This window comes from Volvox carteri, assembly GCF_000143455.1.
Source record: "Volvox carteri f. nagariensis unplaced genomic scaffold VOLCAscaffold_34, whole genome shotgun sequence".
Lineage (NCBI taxonomy): Eukaryota > Viridiplantae > Chlorophyta > Chlorophyceae > Chlamydomonadales > Volvocaceae > Volvox > Volvox carteri.
Window position 1 is genome coordinate 299,861 of NW_003307577.1, and position 17,109 is coordinate 316,969.

The 17,109-nt window shown below is 57.5% G+C and overlaps 2 protein-coding genes across 2 annotated transcripts; one reads left to right on the top strand and one right to left on the bottom strand.

Moving 5' to 3' along the window:
* Positions 1-1,585: 1,585 nt before the first annotated feature.
* VOLCADRAFT_93862 (uncharacterized protein) lies at positions 1,586-12,538 on the bottom strand (the record flags this gene model as incomplete). Its single annotated transcript, XM_002953142.1, has 16 exons — positions 1,586-1,602; positions 1,958-3,016; positions 4,198-4,392; positions 4,684-4,769; positions 5,002-5,096; positions 5,531-5,661; positions 6,033-6,112; positions 6,386-6,486; positions 7,114-7,499; positions 8,471-8,679; positions 9,428-9,523; positions 9,870-9,994; positions 10,347-11,075; positions 11,381-11,520; positions 11,975-12,157; positions 12,415-12,538. 16 exons carry the CDS (start codon positions 12,536-12,538, stop codon positions 1,586-1,588), a joined length of 3,756 nt encoding a protein of 1,251 aa, XP_002953188.1.
* Positions 12,539-13,046: 508 nt separating this feature from the next.
* dnj32 (molecular chaperone) lies at positions 13,047-16,626 on the top strand (the record flags this gene model as incomplete). The annotated part of the gene is made up of 5 exons (XM_002953067.1): positions 13,047-13,164; positions 14,441-14,534; positions 15,112-15,274; positions 15,938-16,020; positions 16,419-16,626. The coding sequence occupies 5 exons, from the start codon at positions 13,047-13,049 to the stop codon at positions 16,624-16,626; spliced, it is 666 nt and encodes a 221-aa protein (XP_002953113.1).
* Positions 16,627-17,109: the final 483 nt, after the last annotated feature.

Here is a 17,109-nt window from a genome sequence, read left to right on the forward strand (position 1 = left end):
TCGCCAAGTGAGGAATATGACAAGGGTGTGGCACGCTTGACATACAGCAGGTACGACCAATTACGCAACGCAACGCAACGCTGGCGAACTACTGCAGCTGGCAGTAGTCATTATTAACTACTAATAAGGTACGGTAATACGCTCGGTCACAGATGTACATCGACCGCACGTTAAATTGTGCGCTTTGCAGGGGCGAGGCAGTTGATGAGTTGAAAGAAACGCACACGCACTTGAAGTTATAAAATCACCCAGACACACTTTTGCGCATTCAGTACTTGCCACAAAATATACCTAGTAAATGCAAAATTAACGCACCGGCAAAATTGTGTGGATTAATGACACATAGGAGACCATGGCATCAACCAGACGGGCAACCACCCCCATGGAGGCACACCTAGGTGGGCTCCAACAAGCCCCGCCCTGATGTGTTCACACGGTGGCTGCCGTGTCTCCATGCATCGGAAAGAGCAACAGTAGAAAGCGTGTATGTATGTATATCAACGGGACTGACAACGAGTCAGAGTGAGCATGCATGCAGGGAAGACAAAAAGTACATACATGCATATGAATGTACACATAGGCACACGTACGCACACGTACACATACACACTGCTCCGTCGTAAGGTAGGGTTGGTCCTATCCAGCGTTTTCGGTTTCATATGTTCAGGTAGGGTTCGAATATTCGGTGTATTCGTGTGTACCGGCCGCCGCCAGCCGGCTCACACGCCGGAATCACAACTGCGTGGGCGTGACCTTATACCTAGGCATGCAGGCAAAAGATTACGCTTGCCGGAGGCGGTTCCGCTGGTGGGTAGGACACAAGGTCGGAGAGAGCAATTTTTTGGGCTGCCCCGGTCGCACAATTTCTGTGCTTCCCTAATTCGACACCCCAAACAGGTTAATTCGATACCCTGCCAGGTTAATTCGATACCCTGCCAGGCTAATTCGATACCCTGCCAGGCTAATTCGATACCCTGCCAGGTTCATTCGACATCCCGACAGGCCAACTCGACACCCGGACAGGCCAATTCAGGCCCAGCACAGCGCAATTCCGGGGCTCCACAGCGCAATTCGAATACCTCCGGCGAGCCTGCCAGAACAATTCAAAAGCCCGACGGACGAATTTTTTGGTCAGGAATAAGATCCAGGCCAATTCTGCGACAGAGCTCTTCCCCAATTCCAGCTCGGATCCTACCCTCCTGTTCCGCTTCCGCCGCCGCCACCACCAAACGAGGTACCTTCACGACGCACCTTTCACATGGATTCACTGCGGCAGGTAGCTCCGGTGAAGAATCATCGATAGGGACCAGTGGATATTGTAGATGTTCGCAGCAGCTTTGCTCCGTAATCCTCGTTTTTTTACTTCCAATAGTAGCCACCATGGCAACAACAATTATTAATTAACAAAGCACTCCGTAAGGTTGTTGGTGAGATTAACCAGGCAACAGCACCGAAAACAGCAACACGTCAACCGCAACGGCATATCATAAAATGTGGTAGCTGTCGTAAAGTACGGCACACACGTCGTTTACAATTATTCGTTGAGCGCTCTGCCACGACAATGCAAGCATCTTGAGGGGCCTTTTCAGCGGCTGGCCGCTACTGTGTAGAAAGAGGCGGGGCGGCACAAGGACCATCGCGGTGATCTGCCACGCCCGCTGTTGCTGCTACTGCGGCGGCGGCGATAAGCCGTCGACGCCAGCGTCTGCATGAGCCGTACCTTCGTCCGTACTTACACCATGTGCTAAGAAAACGTAGTCCTGGGAAGCCGCTGCGCTTCCCAGGACTACGCCTTCTTAGTCCTGGGAAGCGCAGCGGCTCTGCCACGGGGTACAGCTGCTGATGTCCATCAAAGTGGCGATGGTGGGTTCGGAGCGGACTGAACGAGCTAACACTGCCGCTGCTAGTGCAATGTCCCTGTGGAATCTTCTGGGCACCTCCAGAAGCTACAATGCACCTGGAATCACAGCTACCTGCTGCTCGTCATGGTCTCGCCTGTGTCTGTCATCTTCCTCATCATCCACTGCGACCACATTACCCCGCAAGCCGCTTGGAGCAGCAACGCCTTCCATTGCTGCGGTATGCAGCGTGTGCGGCAATGCAGCCGTCGCAGAAGCAGCAGTCGTCCGCCTAAACGGAGGCAGTACCATCCGCGGTGATGCCAGTGCAGGGCCGGTGCGCAGTGGTGCAAGCCGTCGCGGCGGCGGTACTACCGTCATCGCCGCCGTCGGCGCCCAAGAAGATGGGAGGGAGGTCGACTCCGCCGGTTGCGTAGCAAGAACCTCCCGGGGTGGCTCTTCACCAGTTGCAGAGGCCGTTGCCGCTACTGCCGTTGCCGACGGCAGCGGCGGCGGGGGTGAGGTAGGTGAGGCCTGCAACGGCGGGCCCGCCAAGGCCGCCGGTAGCGCTACGGAGCCAAAGCGTCCGAGGTGGCCGACAGCACCGGTGACAGCAGTTGAAGTCGTGTTGTTGCTCGGAATCACCGCTGCCGCCACCGCAGCAGCCGGCACCATCGCGGTTTGCCGCCATGACCTTCCTCCTGCTGTTAACGGCGGTGTTACTGTTGTGGACGACGCCGTCGCTGGGGTTGGCCCCGTCACTGCCGGCCCCGGTATTTGCATTACCTCCTCATACCCTGAGCCTGCAGGGGATCCTAGCACGGTCGGCGCTGGACCTGGTGTGCCTCGGCCTCTGACGGCCCAACTGCTGCCGCTGCCGGCCCCTCCTGGTACATGCCCACGCCGGTCCCCCTCCGCCGAACTTGCGCGTTGCGCCACCGGGTTCACCCGGTTTCGGACTTGGGACATGCGACGGTACCAGACGACGGCCAGCACCAGCAACGTCAGGATGATCAGTCCAGCGGAGGTGCCAATAGCAATGCCCACGATCATTGAGGTCAGGTCGCTGCGGTTACTCGCCGTTGCCGCTGGCCCCGAAGCAGGAGATGATGGCGGAGGTTGACGTGGAGGTGGTGCCCCAAAACAGGTGGATTCATCCCCGGGGTTGCCACAAGCTACTCAGGGTGGCAGGCGAGGGATAGATGGCAGATGGGAAAGGGCACATGAGCGGGTGAGAAGACAACGATACATGGCGCGAGGACGGGGGAAGGAGATGAATGCTGGGTAAGCAGAAGGAACGGGGGATGGAACCGTAGCGAGGGAAGGGGTGCCGCAGGGTACGGATACACGCGGGTGGCTGCTATGGTTGCGTTCTGGATGACGCTAAGGATGCGTGTGGTGAGCTAAGAGTCCTCCCCAGAGTACCTGTTTGCTTCTGACATCCTAACATAGTGGTGAAGCAAAGCCAATCCCTAGGCTTGCTGCCTTATACTATATTCCCTATGAATCCTATACAGGCTGCGTACGCCTTTAGTGCCCTGTAAGGCGTAAGGTAACACCATCTACTGCGTCCTAAATATGCAATATAGAGCGATCTGTAGAGTATATATCTAGATATCTAGATAGCTATCTAGATAGCTATCTAGATATCTAGATATCTATCTAGATATCTATCTAGATATCTAGATATCTAGATAGATATAGATGTAGGGAGAGAGATTCTTTCACTGCCTCCCGTAAATCAACAGCTTTTATTATGACAGATGACGTCATCCCCTGCATCACACACACACACACATACAAACAGATGCGCACACACACTCAGAGGAATGCTAAGAGATTTACATTAAGGAGGGTCACGTTTGGAATGCCACGTCGTCAAAGGTTTGCCACCTTTGGGCGAGATTGCCTCTCGCTCCGCCGGTGCATCTTAGTGTTAGTGGAAGGGTCTGTGGCAAGGGGCCCCACCACCTGCTGGTCGCGCAATGACGGAGCCCCTTGGGGTACTTTGCTTGCGTGCGCATGTTTGCCGTCCTCGTCAATATGGAAGGAAAGGGTGGCAGGTAATACCGACCCTCTGTATCGATGGCGGTATGTATCGATGCAGTGGGCTTTTTGGTATGTATTGATGCGGGGCACCTTGTCGACACGATACCACCCTCTGAATGTGGAAGGTCACACCCTCCATCGTATCCTATATAGGCAACATCTCCCCACCTTTACCCTTGAAGGACAATTATTTTTGCATTTACCGGGCCCCTATGATTACCGCTAATACGTGTATAACATTTACACGTTGGGGGAGGGGGGTTATCTTCAGCAGGATCAGCAGCTGCTGCGACACCTCAGCTTTGCGCACCGGAGATAGGCGCCGGCAGATCGGGCTCCAGCGGAAAGGGCGGTCGCTTCGAGAGTGGTGAAGGGAGGATGGGTACGGCCGGCAGTCGTGGCGGCCGCGGGGGCCGTGGCGGCCGGGGTGGGGCCGGCGGCCGCGACGAAGAAGGCGGCAGCATGGGGGCCGCCTGGAGGGAGGTTGCGATGCGGATGCGGCCGCCTGCAGACGCAACGAACAATAAGCCGTCACGGTTCAGGTAAGGTAGCCCGAACCGTGGGCAGATGCACCACTGGGCAGCGCGACAGCAGTAGCACCGCAAGCCCACGTGCGCCACGTGGAGCGAATTTGAGGGCATCCCGAAAGGTAGAGGCACACCCGCATAATACAACCATAAGTACACCATGTTTCGGCCGTGGTCCAGAGCACTCGCGCATACATCCTCATGCCCTCATGCTGCACAAGCAACCCAGCCGCCTGACTCCCACACGATTCCCCCGTCCCTCTTCTCACCGCACAACGAGGCGGTCAGGCTTGGCGCACATGGCTGTAGGGGGTTCTCCGGGTCAAATGAGGGGCATGAGGGCTCCACCTGGCATCTGGAAGTCGTGGTGGGAGAGGAGAGCGTGGCCATGTGCACAGATGGCCGTAAGGAGCGAGGCCGTAAGAGGGCAATGGGAGATGGAAGAGAAGGCCTACGGTGGCATGCATTGGTATTGGTCGTTGCTGCTGCTAGTCCCGGTAGCCCCAGCCTCACTCCTCCCCACTCTCTGTAGCCGCTTCCCTGCCTCCCGCCTGCGCTCCCCTGTCGGTGCGTCCCGACCGACTTACTGCAGTTGCGGCGAGCCGCTGGGAGATGCGCAATAGCCGTAGAAGTAGGCACCGTACTGCCAAGTACTCCGACAGGCGCATCCAGACGCTGCAGTCTGCCCGGGAGGGATGGAAGATAGTGTATTACAGCGGAGGAAAGGGGGAGAAGGAAGAAACGGGGGCGCGAAGGTGCCGTCTCCGACCGGGAAGCATGCCTGGTGTGGGCGAGGTGGCATGGGGTAGTGAAGGTTGTGACAATCGACCAACCACGAGGGATGCAGTTGCCGTACTGCTATGCAGGGTGTAAGGCGTTTCAGGCTAGGGCATAAGGTATCGCATATTCAGTTCTGGACACCGGACGGGCTCCTACATGTAGTGTACACTACTACGTCCCCGTTGGCAATCATGGGCTCTTGGCCTTCATCCTGCAGCGGGCGCTGCGGCATGCTTTCTTCCTGGCCTGCAGGATCCTGCACCTGCACCTACCTGCTCCGCGCTGCTATGCATGTGGGCTGTGGCTGCTACTGCTGCTGCAGCGGCCGCTTCCTACCTTGCACTCCGAGGGCACATCCCGCGGGGGCGGCGGCGGTGGCATTGGCGGTGGTGAGGGCGGGCGCGGTGGAGGAGGAGGCGGGTCCCTAGTGCCCGGCGCCGGGGGCCGCTTGCAGGACCGTGGAGTGCCTGAAGACGACAAGGGAGTGGACACCGGGGGAGAGGGAAAGGCGGGAGTCGGTAGGGCTTAAGGCTTGGTAAGAGAATGGCGTCCTGGGCGTCCTGGGCGTCGACGCAACCCCCTATGGGCAATTGGACAAGATGTGACGAGGCGGTACGGTGGCTGCACGATGGCTGCTAAGACCCAACGTAACACCAATGCAAGCAGCCTAATCCCCGCTATCGGCGCTTGAACAGGGAGTGGCAGCGGCAGCAGCAGGGCCAGCAGCAAGACCACCACTGGAGGGGACACAGGAGCTGAGGCATGGGAGTGGCTATCTACAGTTCTACACACACTGCCAGCTGCGCTCCACCACGCCGGCTCGCACGCTATAGCTCACCGGAGCAAGTGGCCAGGCACTTCACAACGGGATTGGTGGTGTTGCATGCGCTGCACGTCGCCGGGTTTAGAACCTCGCAGCTGTGTCATATGCGGGCATACAAATTCGGTGCAGAGGTTAAATGACCCCGACGCAGGGACAAATACGGTCACGCACTTGACCAGCCCCTAGGCTAGTCCAGGTATTTGCCGAAATGGAACCCGAATAACGAATAGCGCCAGACGCCTGAAGTTCCTGCAGGCTTGGACTCAGCCCCACTAGTGGACAATCCAAAAGGTCTCGCTATCTGCAGTGAGCAACGCGATGCTCTTCCTAACAAAACCAGTGAGACACGCATGGCGCTGTATGCTCACACGAGGGTATTGTTGTTGAAGATGCGGTCGCAATAGGAGTAGGTGGTGGAGCCATTCGATAAGGTCCAGGAGCTCTTGCAGGCGCAGCCTCCCCGGCTCATCTGGGTAGACGTACGTGTAAAACACCAGGCACACATATTTAGGCAGGTAGCTAGGTAGCTAGTTAGGTCCTTAGGTAGGTAGTTAGGTTTTTAGGTAGGACCAGCACCAGATCGTTCAAGCAGCCATTGCGTGGAGTCATTGCTCAGCCGCTTGCGTTGGCACATCCCCTTCGGCGCACATCACCCGACGGTCCTCCTCCAGACCGTCCGAATCAGAATCCGAATCCGGATCTCATCTGAGTCCAGGGATCCTTTGATGATCCCCACGTCCGCACGCACACATTGCAGCGTCACGAATCCAGATCTTGCTGGTAGAGGACATTATCCTTAGGCCTTCCTCCCGTGACACCAGGCAAGGAACGCAACAAAAACATTTTAATGAAAATCAATTGAGGTTTGGCCTCTGTCCCTTCTCTCTGTTGGGACCGGCTCCTGTTCCTTTTGTTTCTACTTGCGGTGATGCGGCCGGCATTTACAAACATCCTGTTAGAATCAGCAAAGCGCCGCGGACCCCTCGGGTCCTAGTACTGCTGTCACCATTTACCGGTTTATGAGTGTCGGTCACTTTCCAACACATCCATGCACACATGCAACGCACGGAGCACCCTACGTTACCAACACACGCACCCTGCAGGTGTTGTTGTAGGGCTCGGGTGGTGGAGAAGCTGTGGGCGGAGGAGGAGCCGCCATTTGCGCATAGTACTGCCCCCATGCATACAACACGGGGTTCAGCTCCGCCGTCACGTAATGCGCCCGCTGCACCTGCGCTGGCGTGAAGTGGCCCAGAGCTGCGAAGCAGACGGGGGTGCTGTACGTCATGTAGTTGCCCAGCTCGTCGTACCCGGGATTACCGGGACAGCTGTCTGCCCAGGCGTTCATGTCAGTATCTGGGATACCCAGCGTGCTGCTCCAACGAACGTATGTCGCGTCCCAGTCGCCGCCGTACTGCCCCCAAAATAACTCCATGCAGTACGATGTGGCAGTCGCCGCGAAGGTGCTAGAGCCCATTGTACCTGTCCGTTGGCGGTTGGATACTATGGTCAGCACGGCATGCGCACGCCATGAATATCTGACTAGCCAATTTGCTATGGGAACAGGGACAGGACATTCTGGGGTGCTGCGAAAGTGCGTGTAGATGGCATTCCTTTCGTGTACTGGTTGACCGCCTGCTTTCGGTGCCCTTCCCTGACCTGACTTGAGAACCGAATATGCCTTTAAATTTTGTAACCCCATCGCTTGGAAACGTCTTTAGGTAGGTCCGGTAATAGTTACATATTAATTTGGCGAATAAATTGACAAGTAATTCTTTTGTCCTTCTTTACCAATCGAAAGCAACAGCTTTGGACGCCCCACCAACAAACCCCATAAATACCCACAGCCACCTCGCGCTCGCGTCCGTCCAACACCCCAAATCGCCTTCCGAAGATGACATGCACGAATCTTTTTATGCAACCCCATGATTTGTTCCCCCATTGACTTACCAAGCGTGGTGGGCGTGTCGATCACTTGGCGATCAAAGCAAGAAGAAGAACGGGACAGAGACAATCCCCAGAGCCGCGCCGCGCCAACATACGAGGCGTGTTTAGATAGCAGCGCATCCCGTGGCCAGGGCGGGCCGGCGATGGAGAGGGCAAGCAGCCGGGGAGAGCAAGCAGTCCATCGGCAAAGCAACCCACAAGACATGCGAGTTGTAGAACACACAACATCTAATGCACTACGTTGAGGGACATCTCCTGGCCTCGCTTGTTCCCTCCATCTCTTCCAACCCTCCAAGCCGGATGACATGGCCAGCACGACGCATGTATAGCTGCTATCGATGAAGACACCCTATTTGCTTTGCTTTGGCTCGAACGCGCTGGTGGCTGCTACCGAGGAGGTACCAACATGTCCGAGTCCTAGGGACTCTCCATTGCCCTTGTCTTGTTTTGCCGGCAACACACACACACACACACACACACACTGTGGCATCGAAGCGGTCCCTCACCGTAATCGGCATCCACGCAGCCACCAGTGGTAGCAAGGGTCGTTGTACTGCTTGCCTCCGTGAACGTGTGTCGCAGCCCCAGGTGGTGGAAGATTTCATGTACGAGGGTGTTGGGGCCATCGTTGTACAAGGTGAGCGAGTTGGAGCCCGAGGGGGACACTCCGTCCCAGGTCATGAACACGTGGCCGTAACCGGGGGTAAGGTCGGAGCTGCATGCGGGTCCGGGGAGCGGCATGGAGGTCCGTGTAAAGTGGGGGTCCGTGTCGTGTGGCAGTCCGCGCCGTGCTTTGTTTTCTGGTCAGGGTGTGGCAAATCCCGTGCCGTGCCGTGGTGCATGGGGGTCCATGGTAAGCCGTGTCGGTCCGTGCAGGGCCGTTGCATGGAGGTCCAGTCAGTGACGGTGGGGTTGCATTCCTTTGGCATGGCATGCACGCATACTCAACACGTGGCTATGCGCGCCACGCATATGCCACGAGGCAGGGACAGGGTCAGGAACCATCCGTACGCTCTTGCTCCTTAGCAAGAGCGTAAGGATGCCCTCGGGCTTGGTTGGGCAAGCGATGGAAGTTCAGTGAAGTAAGTTAGTGGGCCTCATGACGGTGGGCAACCCACGAGCTTGTGGGCTTTGCAGTACATGAGCCTTAAAAGGCCCAGCTGGTCATCGACAGCACACACCGGATGGTACGGTAACCCTCCCACAACCCCAATCCCGCCCACACAAACCTGCCGAGTTGCTGAATGGCACACGTCGATAAGAACGCTCCACCTGCCCAACCCATTCACCGTGCATGCAAACAGTTCACCCAACCCAACACCCACCGAGATCAGCCATCCAAACAGCTACTCGTCTAGTGAAGCCACCACAACACCTCACACATCTCACCCTAACCCGTCTACCCATTTGACCCAGCTAGGGGTCCATTCAGCCACCACCCAACCACCCACCCAACCACCTACCCAGGTATCCATGCTCGACCAACGGGCAGCTCCTTCATGACAGTGGAGTCGCTCACCACGAACACGTTGACAGAGCGGGGAAAGTCCGTGATGATGCTGCAGAGGGAAGCATGCATGCGGCGTGGGTCTTGGGGGGCGGGATGAGGGCCCAGCAGTGGGGTCTTGTAGAGGGTCTTAGGGCATTTGGCAGCATACCAGGCAGTGCCAGGCATTTGGCAGCATTCCAGTCCGACGTTGAGCTATTGAGCCATTCATTTACATGCCACAGCGGAACACCGTGTGAGTTCTGTAGAGTTGGCTTGCTGAACCTCAGATGCCGCAAGGCCCCCAACATACACTTTTGGGAGGCGGCCACGGACGGCGGCCTAAGACGACCTACCTAACCTCCGCTACCTACCTAGCAAACGTCCTACCTACGCTACCTACCTACCCACCCACTTACCTTCTCATAAAGGTCCGGTTTCGGATGCACTCGTCCTCATAGCTTCCCCCGGAAGGGCACAGCAGCCATGCCACTCGGCTGGACAGCATGAGGTAGGGGTAAGCCGCTGGGTCGTTTCGGACGTCCTGCACAATCAACACGAAATGAAATCAGTTGCATGCGCAACCCTTCCAGTGGTTGCTAAAGATCAAGCGTAGTGCGGAGGATGACACGGGAGGCCTAGGCAGGGGCACGGGAGCCCCCGCCGGCCAGCATAAAACCATCAATAAACCATCTTCTTGCCCAGCTTAGCTCAACTCAAGGCACTTCCCTAGGGCGGGGCGCTGACGTCTCCGCCAAGCGCAGAGTGAGCGCGTTTACCACTGTGCTACGACTAAAGAACATCAATGTCCGCCCTGTCTTTCCCACCGCACCAAGAGACCCTCCAGTCCAGTCCCCGCAATGCCCTACAGCCCGAGGCCCGCTAACCTACCCTACCTTGATGAAAAACTGGATGTTGGCAGGTCGGGCCATTGTGTTCCCGACACGCACCAGGCGCTCCAAGAAGCTCGGCGCCTGGGTGTATTGCGAGGGCGCTACGGCGCCGTTGCGGTCCCAATACAGCATGATGTGGAACACCAGCGGAAGCAGCAGCGGCGCCTGCGCTGCCGGTGGCGCCGGAACGAAGTCGTCCGGCGGCATCGAGTAAAAATATGTGCTGCTGCTGCTGACGCTGCTGCTGGCGGTAGCGGAAGTTAACCTTGTCGAAGCCGCCATGTCCGGCGATGAATCAGCACTCGCCGCCGAGAGCGCTGTACCCGTGATGCTGTCAGTGCTGCCATCGCTACTGCTGCTGGGGTCGTGCATCGTCCAATGGGAGACAAAAAGCTGTTTCGCCAGCTGCTGCAGCAGCAGCAGATCCGCGTGCAGGTCCGTCAGGGCCGCGGAAATGGCTGGAACCAAGGCCGCAAAATCGGCTGCTGCAAGTTCGCAGCCATTGCTAAGCAGGATGGCTGTGTTGACCCCTAGCGTCTGATCGTCTGGCTGGCTCGACAGCAGCGCCTCCGCCACCCTCGCCGCCAGCTTGAGCGGGGGTGTCCGCGACATGTCGGGCCACGTGGCGGAGGCCAGAGGCTGCCCGGGGACCTCCTGCAGCCGCAGGGGGATGTTGTCCCGGACCCAGGAAAAGGCAGCTCCCAGGGAGGTGTACAGATCGTAGTGGCAGGACTGCAAGGAGGGAAGCAAACGTTGATCACAGGTTGAGAAGCTGCCGCAGGGTGCCGTCCACAAGCCAAGAATGTGGGTGTGCCCCTAACCCATTGGCACACGCAGTACAGATATACAAACATGCGCACAGGAACCGATGCAGAAACAAACAGACATTGGAGCACGTCGAGTGCGCTCCCGCCCAACCCGCCAAGCCCACCCCGTTCGACCCCCCCCCAACAATAAGGGCGATCCAGGCACCCATGCGCCTGGCCACAGGAACCCACAAACACGCATCCCGAAGCCGCGAGCACTGGATCCCCTACCTTTAGGACATCGTTGCCGCACAAGGCAACAGATAGGCCGTACAGGCGTCTCACGAGGTCCGAGCTGCATCGCTCCGGCTGGGTCGCGTACAGCCGAAGTACGGTGGGCGAGAGGTACGGCAAGAGGGCTGCTGTGGATCCTGTGAATGGGTGGACGGCATGCGGCGGCGATACCGAAGCCAAGCCAGGTATCTACGATGCTAGTTTGAAGCTAAGGCCACAGCGGAGGTGCTCGATGCAGCGCAGCTGTCGCCACCAGCGTGCTGTTCATGGCTGAGAGTTAATGCTCATCCGGGGATGATGCAGTGTAGTGCTATGCGACGTAGTGCAGTATTGCGGAGCGTGTTGGCACCCGCTTCAAGTCGTTTGCTTTGAAGCAGGCCAGCCGCCAATTCGGCACCTGACTAGCAGCACCGGCCCGCCAGCAGGGACTTCTAGGCAGCGATCGGTGCCCGTCGGTCGGGCATCTCTCATCCGCCCATCTCTTACTGGTGATTCCCCCTCAGCCAGCCTCCTGACCAGTGGGAAAAACCACTCCCCGGTCCCAGCATCCATCCCGGAGGAAGGCACTGTGGCCCAAGTGGAGCTCCTCACCTTGGGCTTTGGATAGTGGCTCAGCGGCCGCGAAGAGGAGGTAGGCGATGGCCGATATGCTGGCGCCCTGCTCGTACAACTGCTGGATGTCGTTGCCGGATGCGGCGGTGGGGTCCTTTAGCGCAAGGAAGGGTCTGACTGCGTCGGGGTCCACGAGCTTGATATAGTCCGGTGACGATGAATCTGGGGTATGGGGCACGTGAACCGGTCAAGGCTCAGGCTTTCCTCGCGCCATGGCGCGCCGTGGTGATTTGGTTGGGGTTGAGAAGCCGGGTCCGCAGGTGTGCTAAGTCGCTTGAAGCCCCCGACGATCGTTTGTAACATACGCTGCATCTAACTAAGACAAAATGCTCTGCAAACAGCACCCGTTGCCAGGGTTCTGCCGCCTGCCATGTGTTGACTTGCCCTTTCGCAGGAAGCACGGCGCTAAGGGATCGCACCTTTAGGCCCCAAATTAAGCTCAACAAGCTTGGTACGTTGCTGGTGACCGCACGTGCTATGCAATACGCATGCAAGGAGAAGCACTTGTCTGACAATTATAAGGCCAATGTCCCCTCGCCGCATAGCAAAAGAGCCGAGCAAGCTCCTCGGCCTTTGGTTCAACCAATGAACCCAGAAAATTGGAAGCTATCCGTTTTGGCACCGCATCTGTAGGATCCAATAAGCAAAGGTAGAGCCATGCCAGGACTTGCGCAGCAAAAAGGAACTCATATTGATACAAATGCACGTCCTTATTTCCCTGATGCATATGCCATGTGTAAGGGCACTGCCAAGTGTGAATCGCTAGACGCAGCCGTCTGTCCGTCGTATGTACAAATCAACCGTACGCTGGCCAAGAAAAATGGACCTTCAAGCAATTTCGTGAATATATGGAATAAATGGTTTTTCTTCAGTATTTCAAGGCCTAGTATACGGGAAAGGAGACTTGTGCACGATGGATTCCTAAATTAAAGAAGCTTCTACGATTATGCAGGCGCCCTCAGTAACTTAAATATTGCATCAGCTTGTGTACGATCATTTTCACGTGGATAAATCGCTGTTGGTAGCAAGGCTATCGACTTCATTAGGCTAGATGGCGCCGGCTGCGCCAAAACAGCGGTGCCTCTACGAGGTCCTAGAAGTCTCACGTGACGCTGATGAAGATTCCATTAAAAAGGCTTACCGGAAACAGGCGCTTATGTGGCATCCAGGTGGGTATGGGGTATGGAGCCGTACCCAGGATGTTACGGCTTCGGGCCAAGCCCAGGCCAAGCGTCCCCATTCATGCAAGTCATATCAAGCACTTCCCTCTCCATTTACTTTCATGGCGTACCCGATAGCCGTGCAGCCATCGGGGCCCTAACCCCACAAAGCAGGGCCGGATTTCCCTTCCCCAAGGGTTCATGGCAGGGACCTGTGACCCGCATAGCGGACCTCTCCCTTGCACAAAAGGATTTTAGCATGCGCTCCCACCACCTCTCCTGGCCTCGACCACCCCAATGATCCCCTCCTTGAACTACGCCATCCTACCCCTGTTACACTCCCCTTTTCCCCGACTCCACTACCCAATGAATGTGAGGCCATTCCCGACCTGGCCTGGCCAAAAATCATATCCGCTTAGCCTTCTCAGGGCCCCCGCGCGCGCACACACACACTTTCTCGTCCGCTGGCCCCTCTCCCCTTCCTTGCACAGCCCCGGACATGACGTGAGATTTACGTCAGCGTGTGTCTGGTTGTGTCTTGGTGTACCGCGTGAATCTCTCCCTCCGGGCCCCCCTGGCCACGTCCCCGGCCCATTGGGATCTCCTCCGGCAGCGCGCGGTTGTGCCCTGCGGGTCCACCTCCTCTTTCTCCCCCTTCACTTCCCCTTCCCTCTCCCCCCTTCTCCGTCTCCCTTCTCCCTCTCTCCCCCTTCTCCCTTTTCCTTTTCTTCCCCCTCTCTCACCTCACGTGCCAAAAACCATAAGCATGTCTGTTACCTGCACCCCATTCACAACCTGACTTCGAAAAGTGGATCCCAACTCCGAAACCCAAAACCCGAACCCCGAACCCGAGTTTTACTCCTACTACTACTACTCAGTTCTCCCTGTGTAGACACCGCTATGATCGCCACATGGTGGTGGCATCTGAGGCTTGGCTGCAACGCTCCCTGCCCTGCCCTCCTCTTCTTGGTCGCTATCCGATCCGATCCCTGCTTCCTGGCCTGGATGTCCAGATCCTCATCCTTGTTGACGATATGTCACGACTGGAAAAAAACATGGACTCGTGTATGGATGCACGCGTTGTACGGCGTGGTGACGCGCATGCTATATATCATACATGTGCTTCCAAACGGAACCCCTCCAAGGAGACCCGCTCCGGAACCACCAAAGTGCATAGCGTACGTCTAGTGAAATAAACTCCGTACGGATGATCTGGCTGAGTGTTGTGATTGACTGGTATGGTATGTCGTGTAACTCACCCGCTGACAATCGTGTTGTGTCTCAGACAAGAATGCCCACCGGGCGGAAGAGGCGGCGGAGAAGTTTAAGGAGATCCAAAACGCCTACGAGATCTTGAGCGACAAGCACGAGCGGGCCTGGTGAGGGAGAGGGTGAGGGGGGAAGGGTGTAAATGGTGGGTGGATGGATGTGTGCGGGGGTGTGACGGTGGGGCATTGGGTGGCCTCAGCGAGGGTTCTAATGACGATGATGTTGATGATGATGATGATGATGATGTTGATGATGATGACGATGATGTTGATGATGATGATGATGTTGATGATGATGATGATGATGATGATGATGATGATGGTGGTGGTGGCAATGATGATGATGGTGGTGGCAATGATGATGATGGTGGTGATGATGACGATGAGGGCCCAAAGGATTTTGCTTCCCATACAGTCCCGTGGACCGCCGGTGCAGCCGGAGAGTCAGCCACACTCGGGTTGCGGAACCCGCACCGCAAATCGCAATTGGGGAGGACTAATGCTCTTAGCTCTCTGGCGCTCACTTTGTCCTCGCTGCAGCTCTTTTCCCGACTTCCCGACTACCCAACACAGCCCCCACAGCCCACCTCCCGCTTGCCGCGAGTGTACTCCTTAAAATGTCACATATCTTCCAGTTTCGTGTTTCATGTCGTAAGGCACTGTACGTACGTCATACGGCACTGTGCAGGTACGATGACCACCGCGACCAGATTCTGCGCAGCGGCGAACGGCACCAGGCTGGCGGAGGCGGGGGTGGCTTCGAGGGCTCCTCCGGCAAGCCCCCCGAGGACGAGGAGCTGTTTTCCTTCTTCACCAGCAGCTGCTACTCGGGGTATGGGGACGGGCCTAAGGTGGGTTCTAAGGGGGCTTCCTGGGCCGCGGGTATCATAGCTGGCTGGGTGGCTGTGCGGGTGGTCGAGGAGAGGGGGAAAAGGGAGGAGAGGGGGGAAAGGGAGGAGAGGGGGGAAAGGGAGGAGAGGGGGGAAAGGGAGGAGAGGGGAGGAGAAGGGAAGAAGGGAGAGGAGAGGAGAGTATGTGCAAAAGTGCAAAAACATCACTGCCGACGTCCCAAAGGGCGGAGATAGGAAGGTCGGGGTAAAAAAGGTGGGGAAGTCCAATGCATGCAGCAGGGGGTGGAAGGTGTGTGTGCGTGCGTTGGAGAGGAAAGGGGCGCTGTTGGAGGGGCGGCCGCAGATCAAGGCATGTTCAGCAGAGATGTTGAGGCGAGTCACTGGAATTAGAACGTCCTGAGGGCGGGAGGGAGGGAGGGCGGTTGAGTGGGGGGTTGGCTGAGGAGGTTAGGAAGGGTGTATGTACATGTACGTATGTACGTATGTGCGTAGGTAGGTAGGTAGGTAGGTGTGCACATACATATATCCATACACACATACATACCTACACATGCCGCGTTCGCGACGCTGCCGCCGCCGGCTGCCTGCTCCTCTCTGACCTGCTTACTATCTGCGTGTGGATGTGTGGATGTGGATGTGGAACCGGATTCTGGATCTCCCCAGGGCTTCTATGGCGTGTACGAGGCTGTATTCGCCAAGCTTGCTAAGCAGGAACAAGAGGCCTGGGAGCGAAGAGATGCGGGTGGGTCGGTATCTCTGTCTGTCTGTCTGTGTTTGTCTCGAAGTTGCACCGCCGATTGTTGGGCTCTCCCCCCTGGAGGTGCCGTCGTTCACCGCGCTTCAGTGAGGATGATCTGCCTGCCTGCCGTGTTCTCCGTTTCCCCCGGGCCCCAACCACGCCCGACCTAACCCGTTCTCTCCCTCCTCCCTCTCCTCTTCCCTACCCCCCCTCCCTCTCCGATCACTCGGTCCTTGCACCGCTTCCCTCGCCCGCGGTGCGCTGTGCCGCCTCCTCCGCCTGCCACGTGGTCACTACCGCACACGACCACCACTTTGTGCGCTCATCTGACCACACTGACCCCCCCCCAACCACACACACTCACACACACACACATGCAGCCAACGCGGACAGCGATGACGACAGCGCCGGCGGCTCCTCGGCGCCCACCTTCCCGGGCTTCGGTACCTCCCAGTCGGACACCGCCACCGTCACCGCCTTCTACGCCCGCTGGGGCAGCTACACCACCTGCCGCAACTTCGCCTGGGCGGATCTGTACAACCCAGCTGCGGCACCGCACAGGTTCGCTTTTGGAGGGGTTGAAATGGGGGGGAGAGGTAGGAGGGGCGGATGAGAAGTTAAGTATGTAGCACATCTCCACCTTTTCCTCAAGCCCCTTCCTTCTTCAGCATTTTTCCCTTCCCTTTCCTCACCGGACCGCCCTCCCTCACCCTCACCCTCACCCTGCCGCTGTCCCTGCGTCCCTGCGGCTGTCCCTTTCCCTTCCCCTCCCTCGCCGCGCCCTTCCCCTCCTGGCAGCAGCTTCACTCGTTCGTGGTTCGTCTTTCCCCACCTCCTTTCCTTAGCATCACCTTCACTCGCTCGTGGTTCGTCTTTCCCCACCTCCCTTTCAGGCAGGTCCGTCGGCGGATGGAGGAGGAGAACGCCAAAGCTCGTAAGAAGGCGCGGAGGGAGTGGATCGACGCGGTGCGGGAGCTGGTGGCGTTCGTGAAGAAGCGGGACAAGCGGGTGGTCCGGGCGCAGGTGAGGCGGGGGGCGGAGGAGGAGAGGGGGAAGGGGGAAGGGGGAGGGGTCTCCTAGGGTTTAAGGGCTGGAT